At 53.0% G+C, this 25,726-nt stretch overlaps 4 protein-coding genes across 5 annotated transcripts; 2 read left to right on the top strand and 2 right to left on the bottom strand.

The window, feature by feature from the left end:
* Positions 1 to 587: 587 nt before the first annotated feature.
* Positions 588 to 3,987, bottom strand: Mrps12 (mitochondrial ribosomal protein S12). Its single transcript, XM_035449089.1, has 2 exons — positions 3,849 to 3,987; positions 588 to 1,187 (listed from the first exon to the last, which is right to left on the bottom strand). The coding sequence occupies exons 1-2, from the start codon at positions 3,895 to 3,897 to the stop codon at positions 817 to 819; spliced, it is 420 nt and encodes a 139-aa protein (XP_035304980.1). The 5' UTR covers positions 3,898 to 3,987; the 3' UTR covers positions 588 to 816.
* Positions 3,988 to 4,349: 362 nt separating this feature from the next.
* Positions 4,350 to 14,129, top strand: Sars2 (seryl-tRNA synthetase 2, mitochondrial). Of its 2 annotated transcripts, XM_035449088.1 has the most exons (17): positions 4,350 to 4,650; positions 6,471 to 6,566; positions 7,587 to 7,616; positions 8,393 to 8,422; positions 8,586 to 8,726; positions 8,805 to 8,859; positions 9,336 to 9,399; positions 9,674 to 9,779; positions 10,836 to 10,883; positions 11,052 to 11,160; positions 11,358 to 11,403; positions 11,485 to 11,572; positions 11,658 to 11,767; positions 12,961 to 13,054; positions 13,146 to 13,238; positions 13,335 to 13,400; positions 13,713 to 14,129. In XM_035449088.1, exons 1-17 carry the CDS (start codon positions 4,384 to 4,386, stop codon positions 13,854 to 13,856), a joined length of 1,587 nt encoding a protein of 528 aa, XP_035304979.1. In that variant the 5' UTR covers positions 4,350 to 4,383; the 3' UTR covers positions 13,857 to 14,129. The 2 variants fall into 2 exon arrangements, with proteins under 2 accessions (XP_035304979.1, XP_027286318.1); XM_027430517.2 differs by lacking the exon at positions 8,393 to 8,422.
* Positions 14,130 to 16,980: 2,851 nt separating this feature from the next.
* Ccer2 (coiled-coil glutamate rich protein 2) lies at positions 16,981 to 19,779 on the top strand. The gene is made up of 5 exons (XM_035449488.1): positions 16,981 to 17,043; positions 17,188 to 17,268; positions 17,423 to 17,510; positions 17,827 to 18,353; positions 19,447 to 19,779. Exons 1-5 carry the CDS (start codon positions 16,981 to 16,983, stop codon positions 19,534 to 19,536), a joined length of 849 nt encoding a protein of 282 aa, XP_035305379.1. The 3' UTR covers positions 19,537 to 19,779.
* Positions 19,780 to 19,827: 48 nt separating this feature from the next.
* Nfkbib (NFKB inhibitor beta) lies at positions 19,828 to 25,531 on the bottom strand. Its single transcript, XM_027430519.2, has 6 exons — positions 25,274 to 25,531; positions 22,662 to 22,767; positions 22,245 to 22,578; positions 21,073 to 21,161; positions 20,720 to 20,989; positions 19,828 to 19,994 (listed from the first exon to the last, which is right to left on the bottom strand). Exons 1-6 carry the CDS (start codon positions 25,450 to 25,452, stop codon positions 19,893 to 19,895), a joined length of 1,080 nt encoding a protein of 359 aa, XP_027286320.1. The 5' UTR covers positions 25,453 to 25,531; the 3' UTR covers positions 19,828 to 19,892.
* Between the last annotated feature and the right edge of the window lie 195 nt (positions 25,532 to 25,726).

Genomic DNA, 25,726 nt, shown 5'->3' with positions numbered 1-25,726 from the left:
ACATTACAACTGATGCCACCACTCAAGGCAAGAAACTGAAGGCCAGAGGCAAGGGATCCCAGGAGCTGGAGAGATGGCTCAGTGGTTAAGAGCACTTGCTATTCCTCCACCCTCCAGAGGATGAGGGTTTGATCCCAGGACCCACATCAGTGGCTCACAATCTCCAGTAACTCCAGTTCTAGAAGGGCCCCCACAAGCACTCACAGACACACAGATGGGTCAAAAAATAAGTTCCAGCAAACCCCTTTGCCCTGCCTCTTTTGAGAAAGGGTCTCACAGGCATGCACCACCACTCACTACCCATTTAACCATTTCAACACCCTTCCAGTATCAACCTGACCATTATTTGGCAGATGGCCACATCTGGGATGGGCCTTCACAGGGCCTGCACCCCTCTCAGTGCAGCAAGAACCCACACCATCACCACCCCCCCACACACACATGTGCTAAGCATGTAGAGCATCTGGCTAATAATCTTCAGCACCTAGAACAGTCCTCTGTCAGTGAACTGTCCTCTTTAAGAGGGACTTCGGTGCAGAGAGATCAGCATTTGCAATCACAGCTGGGGACAGACACTGCACCAGGGGTGACACCACAACCTGCAGATGTGTTTATTACAACGCCCATCCCAGCAATGTGATGTCCCGCCTGAGGACCATGGAACATGGAAGCCAAGGGAACGCAGAGGGGTGCTTGCTTCCAATTAACCTCCAGAACTCTTGCAGATTAATACAGTCTTGATGAGTTGGAGTTTGAACCCAAGACTAGCTGGCCCTGGAGCAGGAAGAACTGGTTTCCGAGGACTATGGATTATGGTCACTTCTTCTTTTGCACGTGGCCACAGTCATACTTGCCCCTCAAAACCTTGAGTTTAACTCCAGGCAGGTCTTGGGTGCGACCGCCTTCCACGAGGACCACGTGGTGCTCCTGGAGGGTGTGGCCCTCCCCGGGGATGAAGCAAACAGCCTCTTTGCCTGTACTGAGGCGCACTCGGCAGCACTTGCGGTTGGCAGAGTTGGGCTTCTTTGGCTTTCTGGTGAATGTGCGTAACACCACACCCTTCAGCTGTGGCCGGCCTTCGGTAGGACCCAAACGCTTAGGAGGTTCCTTCGGGCGGCCTAAGCGGTGCATCTGGTTGAGGGTGGCCATGGATTGTGTGGCCCAGAGCTGGGGACCTAGGGCCAGGCCTGGAGAGACACAACAGGGTCTACTTGGTTTCCATGTTCTAGGGAGGGATCCAAGCCCTTTACTGCTGATGTCTAGAGGTATTTAGTGTGGACAGATGATTCAGTGTTTAGAAGCACTGTTGCTCTTGCAGAGGACAGGGTTCAATTCCCAGCACCCATGGTGGTGGCTCACAACCATATGTACCTCTAGTTCTGAGGGATCTGACACATGCATGTAATACCCTTACATACATGCAGGGAAAACAGTCATACTGGGGCTGAATGATGCCTCAGTGGTTAAGGGCAATGGTTGCTCTTACAGAGGACCTAGGTTCAATTCTCAGCACCCACACAGTGGCTAGCAGCCATCTTTAACTAGAGTTCTAGGCATCCCATGACCTCGACTGGTCTCTGGACACTGCACATAGATGGTACTTATATTCATACAGGTAAGACTCTCACATACATAAAAAAGTAGAGGGATCTAGAAATAGTATTATCAACAGCTAACCTTTAGTATCAAACCCACAATCATATAGAACTATTCCTATACACTTTAAACATTTCGCATAAGCTGAGCATGCTGGCAAAGCCAAGCCTTCTCAAAGACCCCACCCAACCTGTCATTACTTCCCACTCCCCATTGGTTCCTTGTTCAAACTGCTCTAGCCTGGGTACCTTAAAAAACAAAACAAAGGGGCTGGGGAGATGGCTCAGAGATTAAGAGCACTGGCTGCTCTTCCAGAGGTCCTGAGTTCAATTCCCAGCAACCACACGGTGGCTCACAACCATCTATAATGAGATCTGGTGCCCTCTTCTGACCTGCAGGGACACACAGACAGAACACTGTGTACATAATAAATAAATATAATCTTAAAACAAACAAACACCAAATAGACCACCGCAGCTGCAGTGTGATACAAGGAAAGGCAGATGGAAATGCTTGGAGATGTCTTTTCAAGGCAGACCAATAAGATGTATTTGTGGAGCTGGAGAGGTGGCTCTGTGGTTAAGAGCACTGACTACTCTTACAGAGGACCCAGGCTCAATTCCCAGCACCCACATGACAGCTCACAACCATCTGTAACACCAGTTCCAGGGGATCCGATGCCCTTCACAAACATGATGCACAAATATATGCAGGCAAAACTTAGTACACACAATATCGAACACTTGGAAAAGACAAAACAGTGTCTCACTAGGTAGCTCTGCCTATCCTGGAACTCTTTGTGTAGACCAGGTTGGATAGCAAATATCTGGGTGAATGAAATCCCCAATACCTCCCACAAGACATTGTGCACAACACCTGATTTCTGGGTAATGTCTAAAAACATGAGTTCCTCCCCACCAGGAGGAGGCACATCTTAGACTTAAAAAATAGCAATTGAATGAATGGCTAAAATTCCCGGCTTGGGTTTGTCACCCATTGAAGGCCATCAATAGACACTTGCCGAAGGAAAAGACACAGTAGTGAGACGCCCAACCGGTGAACATTTGTTGGCAAGACTGTTGCGTGAACATCAGAGTGTACTTACACAAACTGAGACATAGTATCACCGGGCAATACAAACGCAGGGATTCACCACTATCTGTGACTATGATTGACTTAAACGCTGGGGGACACAGGGGCCTTCTCTTGCCTAACCTAACCCTAACCCTTGAGCCCCTTGAGCCGGGGAGGGGGGGGGCGGGGAGAGGACGTCTGTAACACTTGAAACGTGGAAGCGGGTGATCCGGAGGTCAAGGCCACCCTGTCTACCGTGTTTAAAGCTGACACCGTCCGAGGTGAGACTGAAAGACCCGCTCGAAATGCCCCTGAGCCCCCTGCCCCGAAGCTGCCGGAGCCTCCCAAGCCTTCAGCCCGGCAGGGCTCGCGCCCCCGGCCCGCCCCGTCTGGCACCGCGCCTCGGGGCTGGGGCCGAGCAACGAGCACCAGGTGGGCAGGCCCGAGAACAAGCACCGGGTGGGGCCGGCCCGAGAATGAGCACCAGGTGGGCCAGCCCGAGAACGAGCACCGGGTGGGCTGGCACGAGGGCGAGCACCAGGTGGGTCAGCACGAGAACAAACACCGAGTGAGCCGGCCTGGAGCTCTGCCCCTGAGCCCCCGCCCCGCCCGAAGAGAAACACTCCGTCCCAAGGTCTCCGCCCCCAAGGTCAGCCATCAGGAAAGGGGGGGAATTGAGTCTGCTGTACCAGACACCAGACCTTGAGAATATGCTGATCTGGAATGGCTCTGTGTCTCATTTGAACCATCCAATGGAAATGATTCTGTATTTCGCCTCATTTGAAAGACTCTGTGTTTCACCTCATTTGAATAACTCTGTACTTTGCCTCATTTGAATAACCCTGTATAGCGCCTCATATACATTGACCAATGGGAATAGCTCTGTATAATGCCTCATTAGAATTATCCAATAGAATCCTTGCTCCTAGCTTGCGCCTTTTTCCTATATAAGGACCCCTTTTCCCTTGGCTCGGGGCGCTTAGCCACACAGAAGCTAAGTCGCCCGGGTACCCGTATCTCCAATAAAGCCTCTTGTTTTTTTGCATCCAGTTCGTGGCCTCGCTGATTCCTGGGTGTGTGGGTCTCCCTCTACGAAAGTGCCTCTTCGGGGGTCTTTCAAGACAAAAGCCACACAAGGCCCTCATCCAGCCTCGTCCCTGCGGCCCACGTTCACTTACCACGGCAGAGGGACGTGGGGAGGCCACGGAGGAGGCTGGGCCAGGACATGTCGCCTCCGGGTGCGACCCTGCGTCGGGACAGCGGATGCTCCGCGAGGAGGCTGGGCCCCGGCTCGCACCCTCAGGGCCTGCGGAGTCCTCTGCAAGGTGAAACACAGCCCGTTATGTTAAAGTCCCGCAGCCCCGCAGATTCAGCCTCACCCAGAGTAGACTCCCAGGGCCCCCGGGAATGTTAGGAGAGAGTGAGGAGAGACGAGGGAGACGCCGGGAGAACAGGTAACCGCTCTCACCTCCCCAACCTAGCAAGGGTCGGAGACGCGCTAAAGTCGATCTCCAGCCTCTTCCGGGTACTCTCGTTAGCGATTGGCTGTTTCGCGAAAGGGGGGGCGGGACCAGGGTGCCAATTGGACAAGGGCGGAGTCAATCCCGGTTCAATCTTCCCCATTGGAAAAGGTCTCCGGAGCCGGGGCGGGAAGTCTCTCTCCGCGTCTGATTGGCTGGCCCGTGGGGCGTGGCTCCTCGTCTCCAGTCCAAGATGGCTGCGTCCATGGCGCGGTTCGTGGGGCCTTTTCTGGCTCGCCGGGGGCTCCGGGCCCGAGGACGCTGCGTGGGCGCCCAGAACCCGAGGAGAAGTTTCGCCGCGGAGAAGCGAGTGCGGAACCTCCTGTATGAACACGCGCGCGAGGGCTACAGCGAGCTTCCGTCCTTGGACATGGAGTCGGTGTGCGCATGCCCGGAAGCCACGGCGCGCGCCCTGGAGCTCCGCAAGGGGGAGCTGCGGCCGGCCGACCTGCCTGCGATCGTGAGTGCGCCTGCGCCGGCTGCGGGAGCAGGGGGAGGAGATGCGCGAGTTTGGGTTCCTTCCCGAGGCAGGCAGCGTCCGGTGCATCCCAGGCCCCGCTGCACGCCAGGGGCGCCTCCTGCGGCCTGCACGCCCTAATGCATGCGTTTCGTAACGGGACGCTTGGTGTCTGCTCCGCTCCCGGAGCTGAAATACCATTGTCTCCTGCGCTCAGACTTCCTGCCGGGCTCGCCCTAAGGCCACAAGGGAAAGAGGAGGAGTGAAGGGCCGATCGGATGGGGGAGGGCCTCCTGGAGACATCGCTGCACCCTGCTCTAATAGCAAACCCATCTATAGGCTCGAATGCATGAATCCCTGCCGAACAGATGTTTGAGCAGCGCTTACGATCCACGTGTTGAGACTGGGTGCGATTAATAAAATGTTTAGTGCTTCCGGAATGCGACCTTATATGGGGAGCTGGAATTGGGGGGGTCACCATGTCAGTGGTGAGTTCTGAATGTAATGGATCTGGCAAGTCTTCCTATCTCCATCTTGAGCCCTTCCGTGTTAGTTATTTTTCTGTTGCTGTGCCAAAACGCCATGACCAAACCAACTTAGGGAAAGTTTTTATTTTGGGGGGTGCCAGGGACGGAATGGCAGCAGGCGACAGAGCAGTAAACCTGAGAGCTCGTATCTTTAACCACCAGCATGAGACAGAGAGAGCAAACTAGATGTAGGGCAAGGTTTTAAGCTCTCAAAGCCCATCTCCAGTTACATATTTCCCCCAGTGAGACCACACCTCCTAAACCTCCCCAAACATCACCAGACACTGACCTCTGAGCCTATGAGCCAGAGACTGTGGGGGACGTGTCTCATTCAAACCCCCTCACCCTCCCACACCAGGCATTGTAAATTGTGTACGCTTTAGCCTCATTTAAGTTTCTGTGGGCCACATGGCCCAGGCGATAAGGACACTTGCTGCCAAGCTTGATGACCTGAGTTCAATTCCCAGGTGGTAGGAAAAAACCAACTCCTGAGAGTGTTGTCTTCTGACCCTCATGCAGGCACAAACACAAGAAATTAAATGTATATAATAATAATAATAATAATAATAATAATAATAATAATAATAATAATAGAATCTGTCTGTGCATGGTGGTTCTCACTTTTAATCCCAGTACTCTGGAGGAGGCAGAGGCAGGTAGATCTCTCTGAGTTTGAGACCAGCCTGTTCTACATAGCAAGTTCCAGGCTAGTCAGGAATACTTACGGAGACCTTGTATTTGAAGAAGAAGAAAAAGAACCAGGGGAGATGGCTGGGCAGGTAAAGGTACTTAACTGCCAAGCTGACAGCCCTGGGATCCACACAGTGGAAGGAGAGAACCAACTCCTATAAGTAAGTTATCTTCTGACTTCTTAATGCCATGGCCACACACAAGATAAATAAGAAAGAGAAAAGAAAGTTTAGTCACCTATAAAGAGGTGACTTAGCCAGGTGTGCTAGCACCTCTATAATCCCACCATTCAGAGAAGGGCAGGATGATTACAAGTTCAAGGCCACCCTGGGCTGTATTTCAATATGGTGTCTCACAAAACCCAAAAGAAAAAAAGAGTCACACAGCCACCACTTGTCCCGTGGTTGGTCTTGCTCACACCAACAAAGCGACTGTAGAGTGAGCTGGGAAATGCTTTGGTTCAGGGCAGCTGGGCTTCAGGGTGTTGTAGTACGGATGGGAGGAGACACAGAGCCTCACCTGCTGCCGTTCGGGTGGCCAGTAGATGAGGCTCCAGAGCAGTGGGGGGAACACCAAGTCAGTCCCTCACTTGGTGTCCCCCCACAGATCTCCACGTGGCAGGAGTTGAGGCAGCTTCGGGAGCAGATCCGGAGCCTGGAGGGAGAGAAGAAGGCTGTGACAGAGGCAGTGCGGGCCCTGGTGGTGAGTGTGGGGGTACCGGGGTGGGGGTGGGGGGTGGGTGCTGCGTGGGTCAAGGCAGACTGGAGGTGGCAAGGATGCCTCTGGCTGGGAGTAACAGGAAATCATGTAGAGAGTCATCATGTAATAAAACAAACCACCTAGGCCTGCCGCTCCTAAGGCTGATGGGTTAGCTCTCCTCAGCACCCCCAACCAGATTCTTTCCCTCTGTGTGCCCAACATTAGTGCATAGATTGGACCCCATCCTAGGTCCAAGATGGCTACCATTGCAACAGAGACAAAAGGCAAGCTTTTCTGCCTCAAGGTCTTTTCTAGGAGCAAAGAGGCCATTCCCTAAGTAGAATCCCCTCTGTGGCCAGGGCTGAGACACAAACTAGCAATAGTTTCAGGCCAGACTGCCCTACATGATTCCTCAAAAGGTCATGTAAACAAAAACAAACACCTGAGGCAGAGGTATGGCAGAGGACCCGAGTTTGGTTCTTAGCACCCACGTCAGAGGGCTCACAACTACCTACCTGCACTAGAAGTTCTGACGCCTTCTTCTGGCCTCCAAGGGCATCCACACATGTAAAATACTCACAGACACACTCTCATAAATACAAATTAAAATAATGAAAAAGAATAGGGCCAGGAATATAGCTGAGTGGTAGAATGTTGTCCACCATGGGCAAAGCCCTAGGTTTAAGCCCAGATGCACAAAGAGATAACTACATGAAATGAGGACGTAAGCTCATGTCAGAGCCTCGTCTTCCCCCCCCCACAGAACCCAGGAAGAGGAAGCAGCTATCTCACAGTAGTGGGTGTCATTACTGTTGTATTACGCTGCTGCCTCGTGACTTTACAGGTAGAGAAACTGAGGCAGAGTGGTGGAAGGACCCAGCGAGTCACTGACAGAGTGGGAGATTCAGATGGAGACTCAGATTCAAACATGGCCCTGTTTGAACTTTGACCTCTTCCGCCGCCTCTGTTCTGAATCCCCAAGTTTATTACCTAATCACCTTCCCTTTTGCTCTTCTCCACCAGGTAAACCAAGACAACGACCAAGTGCAGAAGGTACGCCCTGACGTCCATGCCCTGACCGTGAGGGCAGGGAGGGTTCTGGGTTGGTCAGTTCTTCACTGTCATGACTCAGACAGGGTTAGGAGGTAAGATAAAAAGAACAGCTGATGTTGGGGCTGGAGAGATGGCTCAGTGATTTAGGAGCACTGACTGCTCTTCAGAGGTCCTGAGTTCAATTCCCAGCAACCACATGGTGGCTCACAACCATCTGTAATGAGATCTGTGCCCTCTTCTGGCATGCAGAGTACTCATAACATGAAATCAAACAAACAAAGAAGCTGGGCAGTAATGGCTCACACCTTTAATCCCAGCACTCGGGAGGCAGAGGCAGGAAGATCTCTGTGAGTTTGAGACCAGCCTGGGCTACAAGAGCTAGTTCCAAGACAGACTCCCAAGCTACACAGGACAAACAAACAAAAACCAGCTTCCATTGGGACTGAAGAGATGGCTCAGTTGTCATAAGTGTGTACTGCTCTTTCAGAGGACCTGGATTTGCTCTCTGGCTCATGCACACACACACACACACACACAAAAAAAAAAAAAAAAAAAAAAAAAAAAAAAAAAAAAACATTAAAAACAAAAGCAGCCTGTCACCTTGTAAAAATAAAACTGGCTTCAAGCACAGCTGGAGCTCCTGGTTCCATTACTAGGTTTATTCTGAGCCCAGCTTTCTTCCTTTCTGTCAGAGGAAGTAAGAGCCACACACACCGTCCTGATAGTTCCCTCTAGAATCCTCAGGGTAGCTCAGCTTGGTTCCTGTCTTCTCACAGCCAAAACAAGAGAAAGCTCCAGTTGGCCAGGTCAGAGCCTTGTTTGCATGAACTTGTCCATTGAGCAGAAACTCAGATTGCTGGATGGAAAGACGTGGCGAGTGTCTATATGGTGTTCTGCCAGCAAGGACGAGTCAGGTTGGTGGAGGGATCCCTGACCCTCCCCAAGGCTAACCCTCTCTGCCATGTCCAGGACCCTCGATATCAGGGTCTGCGGGCCCGAGGCCGGGAAATCCGGAAACAACTCACACCATTGTACCCCAGAGAGACCCAGCTGGAGGAGGAGTTCTACCAGCAGGCACTGAGATTGCCCAACCAAACCCACCCAGACACGGTAAAAGCCATTGGAGCTGCAAGGGACCCCGGGCATCCGAGCTCCCGCTTTTCCTCTGACACGCTCCTCTTCCTGCAGCCTGTTGGGGATGAGAGCCAGGCTAGAGTGCTCCGTGTAGTGGGAGACAAGCCGGGTGAGTCACACCCCAGGGCCCAAATCCAGCATCCTACGGATCTCAGGCTGGGAGTGGGGCATCGGTGGTCTTGAGGTGGGATGGGGGGGCACAGCTGGAGCAGCCCACCTGACTTGAGCTGAGGCTGAGTCTCCTGGCCCTTATTTCACTGGGTAGCCCACCCTGGCATGGGTACAGCATGTCTGACTCTCTGTGTTCTCTAACTTGCTTTGCTCTGGTCCCCACTCTCTGGGGCTTTTCTTCCCAGCTCCTGTGTGCGTCTCTTCTTTCTGTCTGATCTCTCCTTCTCTCTCTCTTACCTCACCCATCCATTTCCTTCTGTTTCTTTCTTCCTCTCACCTCTCCTTTCTCCGTTTTCTTAGCCTCCTTCCCTTCCCCCATGACCCGCTCTCTCTCCTCCTTGCTCTCTAATTCCCCTCTCTCCAGTTTATCTTTTATCTTCCTTTCTTACCCCATTGCTTTTTATATGCAACCAGTTTTCTCCTTCCGACCCCGGGGCCACCTGGAAATTGGCGAGAAACTGGACATTATCCGACAGAAGTGAGCCCCCACCCCACCCCACCCACCCCACCCCACCCACCCACCCCTGGGTCTCACCCCCCTTTCCCCATCACCCCACACTAACAGCTGGCAGCCAGCTCTGTCCTGAAGCCTTAGGCTACAAGGTGGAATGCCAGGGCTGGGCCTGCCCAAGATGAATATTTGATGCCAGGCCCGCTTAGCATCTGGGCCTCTGCCCCCTGGGTACTCGAGTCCTCTCCCCACCCACCCTGGCCCATAGGCACTGCTGGTTTGTCTGCCTGTCTGTCTCTAGGCGCCTGTCCCACGTGTCTGGACACCGGTCCTATTACCTGCGAGGGGCTGGGGCCCTCTTACAGCACGGCCTGGTCAACTTTACCCTCAGCAAGCTTATCAACAGGGTATGGCCTACCTGAGGACTGCTGGACAGGGTGGCATTGGTACCAAGCTTAGAGGGATTAAGGATGGTCAAAGGGGCTAGGAATGTAGCTCAGCTAACTGGCAGAGCACTTGCTTGGCATGTAGAAGGCCCTGGGTTCCATTCCCTGGAACAGAGAGATAGTAACACACTTTATCCAGCACTGGGGACACTGAGGCAGGAGGATCAAAGCTTCAAGACTGATCTGGGCAACTCTGTCTCAAAAAGCACCCGCAATTCCCCTCATTGGTGTATATAGTATCAACACCCTCAGTTCTAAGTCTCAAAAAGCACCCGCAGTTCCCCTCATCGGTGTATAGTATTAACACCTTCAGTTGAGTCTCAAAAAGCACCCGCAGTTCCCCTCATTGGTGTATGGTATCAACACCTTCAGTTCTAAGTCTCTGTGGTAGGTGGGCGCTATTATTTTGCCCCTTTTGAGATGGGGAAATTGAGGCTTGAAGAGAGGTAACAAGTACAAGGTGTCAGACGGTGGCCTAGAGCCTGCGCTTGTAAACACCGCCCGTCACTTCCTGCTGCATCGTGTCCACTGTGGCAAGGAGTCCACAGGCTGACAGCATGAGTTGCTGGCCATGATCGGGGGTATCACAGGCTTTCAGGTTTTCTTTTTTTTTTTTTTTTTTTTGAGACAGGGTCTCACTATTTAACCTTAGCTGGTTGCCTGGAGCTCCATGTGTAGACTAGTCTGGCCTCAAACTCAGAGATCTGCCTATCTCTGCCTCCTTCTAAGTTTTGGGATTAAAGGTTTTCTAGGGGCATTAGGGTGCCATGGGAGGCTTCAAGGAGGGAAGGGACGTATTAGGTTCAGACTTTTCCGTAGCATCGCCAGCTGCCCTCTGGATGAACTGCAAGGAAAGCTGGGTACTTGCAGCAGGAGAGTCCCAGTAAAAGGCTCCCAGGGCTCGGGCCTCACTACCGTCCTCCTCTGTGGGGTGCACTGTGGGATGGCGGTGGAGCCGCAGGCTCCTCCTCGGGTCTCAGTTTTATGCGCCTCTCTTACCCCCTCCCCTCTCCCCAGGGCTTCACCCCCATGACGGTTCCAGACCTTCTTCGAGGAGCCGTGTTTGTGAGTGAGGCCTGAGTGACAGGCCCTCTCTCTCTGCCCTGGGCTGGGTCCTGGAAGTCAGCCGTAATGGGGGGGGGGGTGTTCCAGATGCTTCTAGATGAATGGCAGGGGTTGTGACCCCCAAACAGGGGAGGCCAAAGTCACCTGACCCCTGCAACCTTCTCCTAGGAAGGCTGTGGAATGACACCAAACGCCAACCCATCCCAAATTTACAATATCGACCCCTCCCGATTCAAAGATCTCAACCTGGCTGGGACAGCGGAGGTGGGGCTGGCAGGTGAGCGTCTGTCTGGGTGGTGAGGGGACAGCTCCCTGCAGGGGACGGAGCACACACACAGTTGTGTAAGTTGTTGGCTACTCAAAAGTACAGTAACTAGTCACGTATTCTGACATGGGAGATTCTGACTCTCACTGTGACTTCCTGTGGGAGACGGCAACCCTGGCTAATCCCATCCTGCTGCTTTCTCCTCCCAGGATACTTCATGGACCACTCTGTGGCTTTCAGGGACCTGCCAGTCAGGTGATGCCGAGTTTCCTTAACCCTAGATATAGTGGTAATATCGTCTACCCTCCCTGACCCAACCTCACATGCTCCTCCTAGGATGGTCTGTGCCAGCACCTGCTACCGGGCCGAGACGGACACCGGGAAGGAGCCTTGGGGGTTGTACCGAGTTCATCACTTCACTAAAGTGAGCGGTGCAGACCTAGCCAACCATGCACAGGTCACCACTACCACCCAGGACCTCCTGACCCAGTGTCCCTGCCCTGTCCTAGGTTGAGATGTTTGGGGTGACAGCCCCTGGGCTGGAGCAGAGCTCGCAGCTGCTGGATGAGTTCCTGTCCCTGCAGGTGGAGATCTTGACTGAGCTGGGCTTGCACTTCCGGTGCGGAGATGGGTGGGGCTGGGGGGGTGGAAGAAGGGAGTGGGGTTGACTAGGCTATCCTGCTACTAGCTCCTTTGCCTCCTTTCCCCGGGGTGAGGCCTCTGAATGGCAGTCTCTGCCTGCACTACCTTGCTTTACAGGAGTGTAAAAAGCATGTGTGCTTTATCTTGTTTTATAGGAGGCTCCCCATCCCTAGAGTGAGGTCCGGGGTGAAGCAGGGGTGGGAAAAGGAAGCACCAGGTATCTAAAGGCCCACCCATCCTTTAGGACACACAGCTTTCCAGAGGCCCGAAGAAGGCCACCTCTTCCCCAGGTGACTTATTGCAAAAACAAAACAAAACTGAGAGTATGCATCCAGGTGGGGCACACCTGTAATCTCACCACTTAAGCAGTTGTGGCAGGATTTCTATGAGGTCAAAACCAGCCTGAACTATGGAGGGCTTTTTTAGGCCTGTCTCAAAATAACTTAAGTAAATAAAACCAAAAAGGCTTGATGTAGTGCCTCACAGTTACAATCCAAGCACTTGGGAGACTGAGGCAACAGGGTTGCTAGGAGTTTGAGGCCAGCCTGGACTACATGAGACCCTATTTCAAAGGAAACAGAAACAAAGCTCAGGAAAGTAGCTACTGTGCAAACATGCAAACATGAGAAGCCCAGTTCTGATTCCCAGCACCCGTATAACAGCGGGGGTGATGGCGTGCATCTGTAACCCCAGTGCCGGACAGTCAGAGGCAGGTGGGTCCCTAGAGCTCGCTGCCCGGCCTGTCTAGTGCAGTCAGTGAGCACACAGAAAAATGGGGCCTGGTGATGCCCACCTACAATCCCAGTACCCGTGATCAGGATCCCGTCCAAGGCCATTCTCAGCTACAGAGAGAATCCTAGGCCAGCCTGAGCTACATGAGACCTTGCCTCAAAAAAACATACAAAAAGAAAAGCCATTAGAACTCCAAAACTGGAGGTGTGTTCTAGACTGTAAGAATGGTTGGGTGAGTAGCCCACAGACTGCTGTATGCTCGTCCGTCCTTCCCACCCTGGGCCTTCTGCCTCCTCTGGGTACCACCTCCCCAGTGCCTGTTCTCATCCCCTGTGTCCTTCTTACCCTTTTCTTGCCCTCCTTTTTGGTCTCCTCTTCCATTGAGCATCCTTCACCCTTGCCCAGTAAGTTTTACCCTGCTTTTGACCTTGGTCTCAGGGTGCTGGACATGCCCACCCAGGAGCTGGGCCTTCCCGCCTATCGCAAGTTCGACATTGAGGCCTGGATGCCTGGCCGAGGCGGATACGGAGAGGTGAAAGCCCTGGCCTAGTGGGGAACGTGTGGTAAGACACTAGAGGGTGGGCCTGTCCCCCCAAACAGCCTCTCAATCACCCCTGCTCCAGGTCACCAGTGCCTCCAACTGCACGGACTTCCAGAGCCGCCGTCTGTATATCATGTTTGAGTCGGAGACTGGGGAGCTGCAGTTCACACACACGGTGAGGCTCACACTGCCTGTCCACCTTCCCTTCCCCCTCATCCCCCCAGGGCCAGGACAGAGTCAGAGCCTGGTCCTGAGCACACCCTTCTCCCAGGTGAATGCCACGGCTTGTGCTGTTCCCCGAGTCCTCATTGCTCTTCTGGAGAGCAATCAGCAAAAGGTGAGAGATCTCCCAAGCCTGGAATCTCAGGTTTGACAGGAGAACTGCAGGTTCAAGGCCTGCCTGGGAATCTTTACTATCTCGAGTTTAAAAGTTAAAAAAGGCCAGGGACATGTCTCAGTGGTAGAGCCCTGCCTAGAATTCCCCAGTGAGGGGTTGGGGGCATGGCTCAGTGGTTAAGAGTTTACCCGGCCTGGGAGAGATCCTGGGTTCACCTGGCAGTACTTTCAGCCTGAGAGTTTGGGACTTCCTCCAGGAGCTGAGGGGAGAGTTGGAGGAAAGGTAGCATCCTGATAACTTCTCTGTCCCCAGGATGGTTCCGTCCTTGTGCCTGCTGTCCTCCAGCCCTACGTAGGCACTGACCGGATCACAGCCCCCACCCATGTGCCTCTCCAGTACATCGGCCCCAACCAGCCCCAGAAGCCCAGGCTCCCTGGCCCGCCTGCTGCCAGCTGACAACTGTCTGCTCTAGAGGCCCCAGACACTTAGAACCTCTACCCTGGAGCTGGCCCTGATGTCTTTGTACTTGCCACCTGCCCTCCTGAACTCCTGGGTCTCTCTCTCTCTCTCTTTCTTCCTGGCTACTGAATTATTGTCATTAACCCCTATTATCACTGGGGCTGTCGCCCAGAAGCATGTCTCAGCCTGTGATGCGAAGGACATCTAGGAAGAGCCACAGAACTCCATCCCATCTTTACAATAAATGGTCACAAGACAAAGTCTTCTGCATCTGTGAGTGACATGCTAGGTGGCTGCTCCCATTCAAGTGCCTGTGGCTGCCCACAGGGCTCAAGCTGGGTGGCCTGAGGTCCCAGGGAAAGTGAAAGGATGCCAAAGCCTCTCTTTCTCTGGGACAAGAAGGGCATCATCCTTTGATAACTCTCAAACTGAGCCATCTTTATGCTTGTCCTTTGGCCAATGGTCCCCAACTCCTGTACTGTCGAGTGCCACACACACAGAAGCTGATCCCCAGACTCCTTTGCACTCACCTCACCCCTTCACAGGCTCTCCAAGCCCTTTGCCCAGACTAGCTCCTCCCCTGGTGGATTTTGCTCAGCACCTTAAGCAGCTCCAGCCACTCTTGGGGCTATCCTCGGTGTTTTCTCACCGCTCCAGTGAGCTAGCAAACCTGAAGCTGCACCTTCGAATGTTCCAGCATCTGCCAGTTGCCCTCTCTTTCCTCCTTCCTCAGCCCTGTTCTGCAACTGGCCACTTTTGTCTTCTACTTGGCTAGTCACAAAAAGACTCTTCCTTGTCTCTGCTCCCAGTGAGCATCTGAGTTGGGGTGTGGCCTTCCCATGCTCAGGGTTCTTGGGTGGCTCTATAGAGTAAAGGGCAGGAGTGCTGTGACTTCCTCCTCTGCCAAATTCACTACATAACACGTATCTGCAAATGTGGACTGTCCGGTTTCTCAGCTCCAGCAGGGCTGGGACATTGGCCAGTTTACTCACTGATGTAGATGCGGGTCTGTGGAGAAGAGTTGGCATACAGCAAGTGCCCAGTTAAAGTTACTAGGGGAGTCTGGTGTGGCTCAGTTGGTGGAGTGCTTACCTAGCATGCACAGAGCCCTGGGTTGGATTCCCTAGCCACAATTAACTGGGCATTTTACTATGTGTTTATAATCCCAGCACTTGGGAGGTAGAGGCAGGTGGATCTCTGTGAGGCAAATCCGCTATACATAAATTCAAGCCAGCCTGGAATACATCAGGTCCTGTCTCAAAATATAAATTACTGAAGTCTGGTATAGTGGTACACATCTGTGGTCCCAGCTTGGGGGAAGCAGGAAATCATGAGGCAGGAAAATCAAGAATTAAAGGTTTAACCTGGTCTACAAGAGCGAGTTCCAGGACAGCCTCCAAAGCCACAGATAAACCCTGTCTTGAAAAGGGGGGGGGGGCTGGAGAGATGGCTCAGGGGTTAAGAGCACTGGTTGTTCTTCCAGAGGTTCTGAGTCCAATTCCCAGTAACCACATGGTGGCTCACAACCATCTGAAATGAGATCTGGTGCCCTCTGCTGGCACGCACTTTATACATGATAAATAAATAAATAAATCTGAGAGAGAGAGAGAGAGAGAGAGGTTTGCCAGGTGTGGTAGTCATACCTTTCATGTTGGCACCTGGGAGGCAGAGGCAGGTGGATCGCTCTGAATTTGAGGCTAACCTGGTCTACATAGCAAGTTCCAGGCCAACCAGGACTACACAGTGAGACCCTGACTTAAAGTGAGCTGAGCCAGGTGGTGGCAGCCCATGCCTTTAATCTCAGCAGCTATGAGAAGCCAAACCAGGTGGATTTCTGTGACTTTTGAAGCTAGCCTGATCTACAGAGTGAAGTCCAGGACAGCTAGGGCTACACAGAGAGATTATGTCTTGAGGGGGAAAAAGCTGAAGAGATGTCTCAGCAGTTAAGAGCACTCACCTGCTGCTTTTTCAAAGGTCTCAAGTTCAGTTCCCAATTGCAACATCTGGTAGCTCACAATATCCTGTATCTCCAACTCCAGCTGCTTTGATGCCCTCTTCTGGACTTCATGGCCACTTGCACTCACATGAGTACATAAAATTAAGGAGTTTCCAGCTAGTGCAGTCTGTCTCTAGCAAGACCCTGTCTCAAAAAACAAAGCTAGTTTACTGGATATTATTTGTGGTGGTTCACATTTGTAACCCCAGCATTACAAAGAAAGGAGGAGGATTGCCACAAATTTGAGGCCAGCCTGGGCTACATAGCAAGACCCTGCCTTCCAAAAATGAAAGAAAGAAAAGCAAGTTGGAAGGTTACTTGGGAGTTGGTTAAGACTTTGTGTGAAAGGTACTATACTATGTTAATGTGACAACCTGAGTTCTGATCCTTGGGGCCCACATAAGAGCCATGTGCTCTTGTAACCCAAGCACTAAGTGGACTGACAGTTGGATCCCAGGGCCTTCAAAGCCAACTGGTTTATCCAAAAAAGTCTAGCTCCAGGTTCAATGAGAAACTCTGCCTCAAAAAATAATGAAGAGCAACAGAGGAAGACAGCAGCCTCCACATGTGCACACACACACACACACACACACACACACACACACACACACACACACACACAGCCCTGTGAAGTTCCCAGTGCAGGGCACTGCCCAAGCACTCCTCATGGTTCACCCTCACCCAAAAGCTCTGGAGTGTGCTGTCACCAAAACTTTCCTAAATATAAGACAGCTTAAGCTATTGTCCCAGCACTAGCCAGCTAGTGGATGGCGGAACACAGACTTGGCCAGAAGGAGCTTGTACCTCTGAGGAGATAGATTTGGGAGGATCCGCTTTCCAGATGAGGAGAGTTGCCCAGTTCCCACGTGAGTCTCTGGAGACAGCCTTCTCCCAACCCCACCCCATGCTCCTGGGCCAGAAGCCCGGAGGGGTGCATGCTTGAGTGTGAGTTCCCATGAATAATTGAGGGTCTTGCAGCGCCCCACAGCTGTCCCCACTCCCTGAGCCGGGGAGGGGGTGGTGGTGACGTCATTCCCTCCCCTGCCAGAGCCCCTGCACCTGGGTTATAAGGCTGTGGCGCTGGCTATCCGCTCAGTGGAGAGGTCCCGGTCCTGACTCCCCACCATGCCGCACGGTGCGCCCACCTCCGCAGCTCTGCTGCCCCTGTTGCTGGTCCTGCTGCTGGGGGCTGGTGAGTCCAGAGTCCACAGGGCGATTAGGTGACAGGCAGTACACCAGGGGTCGGGCTATAGACAGGCAGCTGAACTTAGAGACAGGGAGAGCACACCTGGCAGGTGCCGGGCTGGTGGGCTGGGGTTCCAGGGGAGTTAGGATCAGTACCACGGACAGTGCCTGTTTCTTCCCTCCATAGTCTCCTCCGCTCCCCTGGAGCCCAGACCCAACAAGGAGGAGGTAAGAAAGGAACCCTTCTTTGCCCTCTCCATCCTGTCGGGTCGCTCTGCCCAACTTTTCCCAGGATCCCCACCTCTTTTCTTTTTTTCTTTTTTTTTAGTCCTGTACCCATTCTGTTTTCCCACTCCCTCTGACCTTTCGTCCTTGCCCTCAGCTAACCCGTTGTCTAGCAGACGTGGTCATGGAGGTGCTGACACTGGGCCAGGCCCAGAGAGGCCCCTGCACAGCTCTGCTCCACAAAGGTAGGGATGCCTTGGTTCCCCTCAGAACATCCTTCTCTACCCTCCTACCGGCCCACAGTGCATGGTGGAAGAGTTCCCCTGCCTGGGTTAGTGTAGCACTATTTACCCCCGCCCCCCCACACACACACCTGAACGAGCCTGGCTCCCTTGAAGCTTCCTGCAGCATAGGGACTGGAGCAGAAAACAATCTGCAGCCTGTGACACCCCCTCCCAGTGCCAAGCAGTTCCCTTCATGATGTTGGGAAGGACCCAGAACTCTTGGGGGTCTCCATTTCTCAGTTGGATGCACAAAGAGCACCCTCTCTTTCCCTGCCAGAGATATTTGAGAGAGAGCCCCATGGCTGCGTGTCCCTTGAGGAGAAGAGGTTGCTGGGTGGGGACTTCACCAAGCAGGAGGCTGGAAAGATGAGGTCCAGCCACGAGATACGAGACAAGGAAGCAGAGGAAGCAGCAGAGAGGACCCAAAAGTCTGAGGTGCAGGAACAGGCCATCCACACACAGCTCCACAGCCAGCTCCGCCAGGAGGAGGAAGAGGAGGAGGAGGAAGAGAAGAGCCATCCAGGGAAGACCTTAGAGCATATGTGGGCGCAGCATCTAGAGAGTGCCAGGGGCCCCCAGAAGCGGGTGGCTGAGAAGGCCAGCGATGAGGAGACAGCCCAGTTTCAGGCAGAGGAGAAGGGTATGCAGTTGCTGGGTGGAGGCCACAGTCTGTGGCAGGACGCTGAGAAGGTCCGGGGAGAAAGGCATGAAGAGTCCTCGAACCATCGTCACCACCTGGAGCAGCCGGACACCAAGGCCAAGCATGAGGAAGAGGCAGAGGAGGAGGAGGCGGCTTCAGAACAGGTGAGTGGGGGGGGGCACTCCAAGGCCACCCAAGGGGGTCCCTCCCAACACGTCCAAGTGCTGGGCCACAATGAAATCCACCATGAAATGGGTCATAGTGACCAAGCATGCACCAGGACTAGGTAGAGATGCCCAAACAAGGACAGTAACCAGAAAGACACCACTAATTACCCAGAAGCATCAGCATTGGCTACCATTGCCAAGTAAGTTGGCTCCCACTGAAGCCAGCAGCTACTGGCACGGTTCACTAGGCTAGTGACAGATACCATTGGCCAAGTCATGCAGAATTGAATATGTTGTCCCGCATACCATTGGCCAAGTCATGCAGAGTTGAATATGTCCTGCAGGCTGGCAAGAGGCCTGGCGACCTGGGTTCAATCCCTAGACCCCATGTAGCAGATGGAGAGGACTGACTCCCACAGGTTGTCCACTGACCTCTCCACATATGCTACGGTACATATGTGTACATACATACCCACAATAAACAAGTATAAACTTTTTTTTAAAAAAAATTATGGACTGCAGAGATAGTTTAATAGTTCAAAGCATTGGCTGCCCCTCCAGAAGACCCAGAAGATTAAGGGATCCTATGCCCTCTCCTGGCCTCCAGGGGCACCAGGCAGACAGATATGTGATATACAGACACATATGCAGGCAAACACTCATACACAAAATTTTCTTTTAAATTCAATATAACCTCAGTTGGGAGCAGCAATGAAAATGGCCATCACATCACAGATGGGTCACTCAGGGCCGGGATGTAGGTCCATGGTCGAATGTATGCCTGGCATGCACAGGCCCCGGTTCAATTCCAAGCACTCCATAAACCAGCTGAATGGCACACATCTGTAATCCCAGCACGCAGAACAATGGAGGCAGAGGATCAAGAGACCGATGTGGCAGCAAATGTGGACGGACCTCCACGCTGGTTAGGCGGGCAAACGGAACTTTTAGGTTTGTGGAAAGAAAGACAGTAGCCATCACTGACCATGACGGACAGCTAGGAAGGGACTTCAAGCCACCAGTGTATGAAGCAGCAGGTTGGAGTCACAGTGGCCACCAAGGTGGTAACCATGTTTCTGATCTCCCCCAGGAAGACGGTGTGGACCGGCTAGAGCACATGGAGGAGCAGCTAAAGAAGGCCACCGCCATGCTGGGGGAGGCACTTGCGAGGGAAGGCTGACCCCACTCCACTCTTCTCCTTTCCTATACTCCCTAAGGCCCAGGGCTGTTGACCTCAGAGCCCCCATTCCATCTGGCAGGGACTGGGAAGCAAGAGTGCACCTGGGAACCAAGGCCGAGAGAAGTCTGAATGGGGCAGGGGTGGAGTTCAGACGACTCAGGACCCCACCCCACCCCACCCTACCCCACCCCACCCCTCCATCCCTCTGAGTGAATAAAGCACAAAGCAAACCCCACGGCTCACACAGCTTTGGAGGAATGGGACCTGAAATAAGCAGGAAGGCACTATCAGTCTGGGCTCTGGCTTCAGGTCTGAAGCTTTATTAAATGGAAATTATATTAATATTAGAAATTAAGTCAGGCGGGGTTGGAGTCATCAGGAAGAGGTTTGGGTGCCGGGGAGGGAGGTAGCCAGTTTTGGCTCCTGCCACTGTGGACCACAATGTCGTCATATTCATCCTGGGGACAGAGAGGGATAACACAGGGGTCAGGTAGCTGCCACCTTGCCCACTGCCCAGGGCACGGCACTTAATGGGGTCTCCCTCTGACGCCTGTGTCCCCTTGCCCCTCCGATATGGTTCCCACTCAGTGCACCTCCTCTCACGCTGGAGGTCCTGGTTCTCAAGACCACCTTCCCCCATTACCCCTGTGGTCCAGCCTTACAGTGGCTCTCTCCCGTCTCCCCTCTGCCTTCACCCACCCTCAACCCTCTTCATGCTATACCAACCCCTACACAGGGGTGTGCCGTTGTCTGGGTTCTTCAGTAATGCTCCCTGCACCGCTGCCTGAGGTCTTTCTCTACCATCAGTGTTCTGGCCACTCTGACCAAGGTCACCTACCTACAGCCTAAGTTCGGCAATCCTGCTCCCAAAGTCACCTCCGATGCTCAGACCCTCCCTACCTGTGTTCGTGACCACCTCTGGAGGAAGTCTAACTTGGCTCGTCTTTGTTCTTTGGCCTTAAACTCACAGACATCCACCTGCCTCTGCCTCCTGAATACTGAGATTCAAGACTAATGGTGTGTGCCACCAGGACAGATTGCCTTAGCTCTTCAGCCACCACCGCCACCCTTGCCCAAGTCTATAAGTTTCTCCTCATCTCACGTGTCCCTTGTCTAAGTCCCTGGGAGCATCCGCCACGGTTTGCCCTGACCCCTCCCGTGGGGACGCCCACTCCTCACTCACGCCCTCATCTCTGCCGTCACTGTCACTATCGCTGCTGCTGCTGCTGCAAGGGCCGAGCTTATCATCCTCATCCTCAGGTTCAGGGGCTCCATGTGCACGGAGGAGGCGGGCAAGGATGGGATTGGGCCGGAGCAGAGCACTGCCAAGTGGGGTGCGGCCCCCATACATGCGGGCGGTAGGGTCAGCACCAGCCTTCAGAAGAAGCTCCAGTACGTTGGCTGCCTGGGCTTCTACCGCCAGGTGCAGAGGGGTCCGGCCACACGTGGGCTCCTGTGGGATATGCCAGATCAGTCAGGGAGACCAACCAAAGACGGGAGGGTGCCTTCACACACTGGCCCACCACAGTGGCTCACCGGTTTATTGAGGTCAGCTCCAGCATCCCTGAGCAGCCGGACCATCTCTGCATCTTTGTGGATGACAGCTACATGGAGTGGGGTGTGGCCTGGGGACAGAGCAACCAGTGTCAGATAAACTAAGGCGCCTCAGCTCTGTCACAACCCTAGGGAAAGGCCACGTGAGCTAAAGATACCAGGTTTGGGGGCTGGCTCCCGAATTCCAGATGCCTAAGTCTTGGGTGTCAGCATGCTGGTGGGTGTAAGCCTGAGTGGTACAGTATCTGGGATCTACAAGGGATGAGTCTGGGCACATAGTCTGTGGACCAACAGGATCAAGTCTTTGGTCTTCCTTCACAAAGAACAGGGGCTTGACGAGCATGAACAGCTCTTAAATTCCATCCCCAGCATCATAAATAAAACAAAACAAAACAAAGCACAATAACAAAAGGAGTTGCACAAAAGACCTGGGACACTGGCTACCAGATGACCTTAGTTCTTTTCCCAGGAGGCCTGACTGAGGAGGGTAAGCTCTGCACCATCTGCCCATGGCTCGGAGCATGAGATGGGTCCTCCCATCCTGGACAGGCTGGGCTAGTGGCTTATACTTGGGAACAGTTCTGGAACAAAGGCACCTTGCAGATGGGTAGCCTAGGCTCAACCACTGTATCCTGGCATTTCTGGCTCTGTGGGTGGCAGGTCTGGGCTGCAAGTAGTTTGATGACCAGATCTGGGAAAGAGAAGCCCTGTCTGTCCAATTCTTCACACTCCCAGGCTGAGTGGAGGTCCTTAGTCCCAGTGCTGGGATTCCTGGAGCCTAGGGATGATTTTGCTTTGGGGTTCTTTTTGAAACAGGGGCTCACTATGCATCTAACATGATCTCATGATGTTTCTGCTCCTGGCTTTTGTCACCCAAGTGCTGGGATCACAGCTGCACACGGCCATACCCTGAGATGGGACAGGGTCTCCTGAACCTAGATTGGCTTCAAACTACAAAGCACCAAAGACAACCTTGAACTCCTGATCCTCTTGCTTTCACTTCCCAAGGGCACCACCATGCTAGGTTATGCTGGGAATCAAACCCAGGGCTCTATGCCAGCGGCTGTGTTTCAAGTTGGGTAAGAAGAGCAGGTGGTTTGTTTCCCTGACTCTGGCCAGGGGCTCTCGTCCTTCCCAGGGCCCAGGGCCCTCACCCTCATAGTTTTCAGCTTCTAGCTGCAGCTTCCAGTCTTCATCACTCGGATCCTCTTCGATCTCTGGGTTGGGTTGAGGGTTCACAGCAACAGGGGTGGGGCCGGTGTCTGTGGTATTGTCCTGGCTCTGAGTGAGGTAGGTATCTGAGACATCCCTTGGGCGTCTGGGGCGGGGCTGGAGCAGCGCGCATGCGCACGTGTGTGCCCTCACCCGGCAGGCCAAGTGCAGAGCGGTGTGGCCCCCTCGCTCAGCCACCAACACTCCGGCGCCAGCTGCATACAACTTCTCTACCGTGGATGCCTCCCCCAGGATGGCTGCTAGGTGCAAGGCTGTCTATAGGGATAGAGGGGAGGGGTTAGGGCAGCACTGACAATCCTGGACCCGGCTCCCTAGGGGGCCCATCCCCAGTGGCTCACTTGGCCTAGGTCATTCTGCAGGTCCAGGTACTCAGTGCCGGCGGAGAAGCCCAAGAGGAAATCCAGGAAGGGCTCATGCTGATGTATCACGGCCAAGTGCAGGGCCCTGGGGACAGAGGCAGAGGTCAGTAAACACGAGTGTCTACTGTATGCTGCAAACTGTAGCCATAACTGGAAACACTTCAGTGTCCCGGAGAGCCAGGGACAGGAGCGAATCCAGCAACTTCCTTTGTCTGCCTGATTGGTGTTCTGAGATAAGACAAGGGTCTTCATAAACTACCCAGGCTGATCGGGAGTTCAAGTTCTTCCTGCTTCGGCCTCCCGAGTAGCTGGGCTGACAAGCCTGTGACAGCAGGTCCAGCTACCAACTTTGTCTTACCAGTGTTTATTTTAAAGAATTTAGCTACCTGTAGTAGCTCAAATTCCAGCACCTGGGGAAGGTGAGGCAGAAGGATTGTTACTTCAAGGCCAGACTGGGCTACATGGTAAGTTCTAGACTAGCAGGGCCAAATACTAAATAGTGCAATTCTGTCACAAAAAAAACAAAGCCGGGTGTTGGTGGCACACGCCTTTAATCCCAGCACTCGGGAGGCAGAGGCAGGCGGATCTCTCTGAGTTCGAGGCCAGCCTGGTCTCCAGAGCGAGTGCCAGGATAGGCTCCAACGCTACACAGAGAAACCCTGTCTCGAAAAAACAAAACAAACAAACAAACAAACAAAAAAACCAAAAAACAAAACAAAAGCAAAAACAAAACCAAAAATGGTGGCTTGTGTGAAAGAGGCAGAAGCTGGTGGATCCCTGTGAATTCCAGGCTAGTCTAGTCTGCATGGTAAATTCTAGGTCAGCCAGGACTACATTGTGAAACCTTGTTTCAAATAATAACAACAACGTGTAGAACAATTGAGGTAGACAGTGAACACCAATCACTGGCCTCCAAACACAAGCATACTTACATACACAAAGACAAACAAACTGGGTATGAGAGCCCTAGCCCCAGCTTCTAATTTTAGTACTTCCCAAGCTAAGGCAGGAGGATCACAAGTGTAAGGCTACACAGTGAAGGCCTGACTCAAAAAACAAAATACAAAAAAAGTGGAAAACTAGGGCAGGGGCTGGGATGTGGGTTGGGGGTGCACCTGCCTAACATGTGCAAGACCTCAGGCTTAACTGGCAGCAACACACACACACACACACTATGGCTCCAATAACAAACCTTCAAATTACATAAAGCAGCCAGGTGTTGGTGGTACATGCCTTTAATCCAACACCGGGGAGGAGAGTTCCAGGCCAGCCTGGTCTACAGAGAGAGGCTCCAGGACAGGCTCCAAAGCAATACAGAGAAAATCTGTCTCGAAAAAAGCTAAGGTTCTCCGGCCAGCTAACCTAGCCGATGTGTTGAGTACTGGACCAGTGAAAGACTGTCTCAAAACAAAACAACCCAAGGTTATCCTCTAGTCTACACACACACCCTGGCTGAGTATAATGATGCATACTTTAGAGGAGGATGAAAAATTGAAGGCTATCCTCAGCTAAACAGCAAGCTCAAGGCCATCATGGGCTACATGAGACTGCCCGACCCCCCCAAAAAAGGAAGGAGGAGAAAGAAAATTACAAAATTCAAATCTAAAAGTAATCAGAATAAAATAATAAAGGAACAAGGACCAATAACATAGAAAGTGAAAAATAAGAAAATTAAGGAAATTACACCTGGTTCTTTAAGAGTGCTTATTATGTTCCCTTCATGGGTCAGGCACTGAGTCATTGGGCACACGCAAAAAGCACAAAGGACAAAAAATCCCGGGTACAATCCCTTGCATAGCCCTTCACCACAGCTGCCCTTCTCCCCAGTCAAATTTTACAATTATTTTTCAATCTCCCTCTCCTTTTTCCCCTCTTTTTCTTTTCTTTTCTTTCCTCTCTCTCTCTCTCTCTCTCTCTCTCTCTCTCTCTCTCTCTCTCTCTCTCTCTCTCTCTCTCTCTCTCTCTTGTTGCTGTTGTCGTCTTGTTTTTTGAGACAAGGTTTCCCTGTGTAACTAACTACCTTGGCTGTCCTGGGACTCACTCTGTAGACCACGCTGGTCTTGCACTCACAGAGATCCGCCTGCCTCTGCCTCTGCAGTGCTGGGATTAAGGGCGTGCGCCACCACGGCCGGGCATCACTTCAATTTCTTAATTGCAAATCAATGCTGGAAGTGTCAAGAGTCGTAGACTCAGGGCCAAGGACTAATTTTGGGAATCAAAATCTGGCTTATACAAGAGTAGCTACGGATCAAAAGCCACATTTGGAAGCAAGAGGTCAGAATTCGTGGGAAAGGTCTGGGGGGACCGGGTTGGAAAGGTTCAGATGCGGTATGGGGACCCATGGTAAGGATGCGGATTCCAGGAGCACAAATTTACAGTTCCAAGAAAGGCGAGACGCTTGACCGTGGGTGAAACCAGACTCACAACTTAGGATTGGGGGTGGGGGGAGTTATGTATGGGTCAGGAAGGCTCGTATCGGAAGTCAGGGGTAGGAACCAGAAGGTAGTAAGTAAGTCACAGAATCACAAGCCGATGGAGGCTCAGGTAGGATCCCGGGGCTCCGTTTGGTAGGTAATTTAAGGTTTACTCACGTGTCCCCATCCTCAGTGACGTAGCCAAAGACCAGGGGCGCCCACGACAACTCCGGGCCCAGCTCTGCGCCCAGCCCTGGTCCTCCGGGAGCCGCCGCGTCGGGACCCAGGGAGCCTAGGCCGCTGTCGCACCATTCGTCGACGTCCGCGCTTTTCCCCAAGCACGCGACCCCGGCCATGGCCCAGCCACCTCGGTGGCCCCCTGTGGTCGCCCGCCCGACGCTGGGCTCTGCGGTGAGCTCCAGCGCTTCCGCCCTGCCGGGAATTCCCCAACACGCCCCCTCATCTACCCAATAAAAACAAGCTAAATGGCTACGCTCCGCCCCCGTGCGTCGCCAGAACCAATCAGGATAATGAGATGCACGCCGGCTCTCTGAGTTTCCCCACTTTTTCCAGACGCCCTTTATCAATATGGCTTCAGGCACCAGGCCTTTTGGGATTTGTAGTTCTATG

The sequence above is a fragment of the Cricetulus griseus genome, chromosome 9, assembly GCF_003668045.3.
Source record: "Cricetulus griseus strain 17A/GY chromosome 9, alternate assembly CriGri-PICRH-1.0, whole genome shotgun sequence".
Classification (NCBI taxonomy): domain Eukaryota; kingdom Metazoa; phylum Chordata; class Mammalia; order Rodentia; family Cricetidae; genus Cricetulus; species Cricetulus griseus.
Note: the sequence above shows the minus strand (reverse complement) of the source record. Positions and strands in the feature narration are given on the sequence as shown.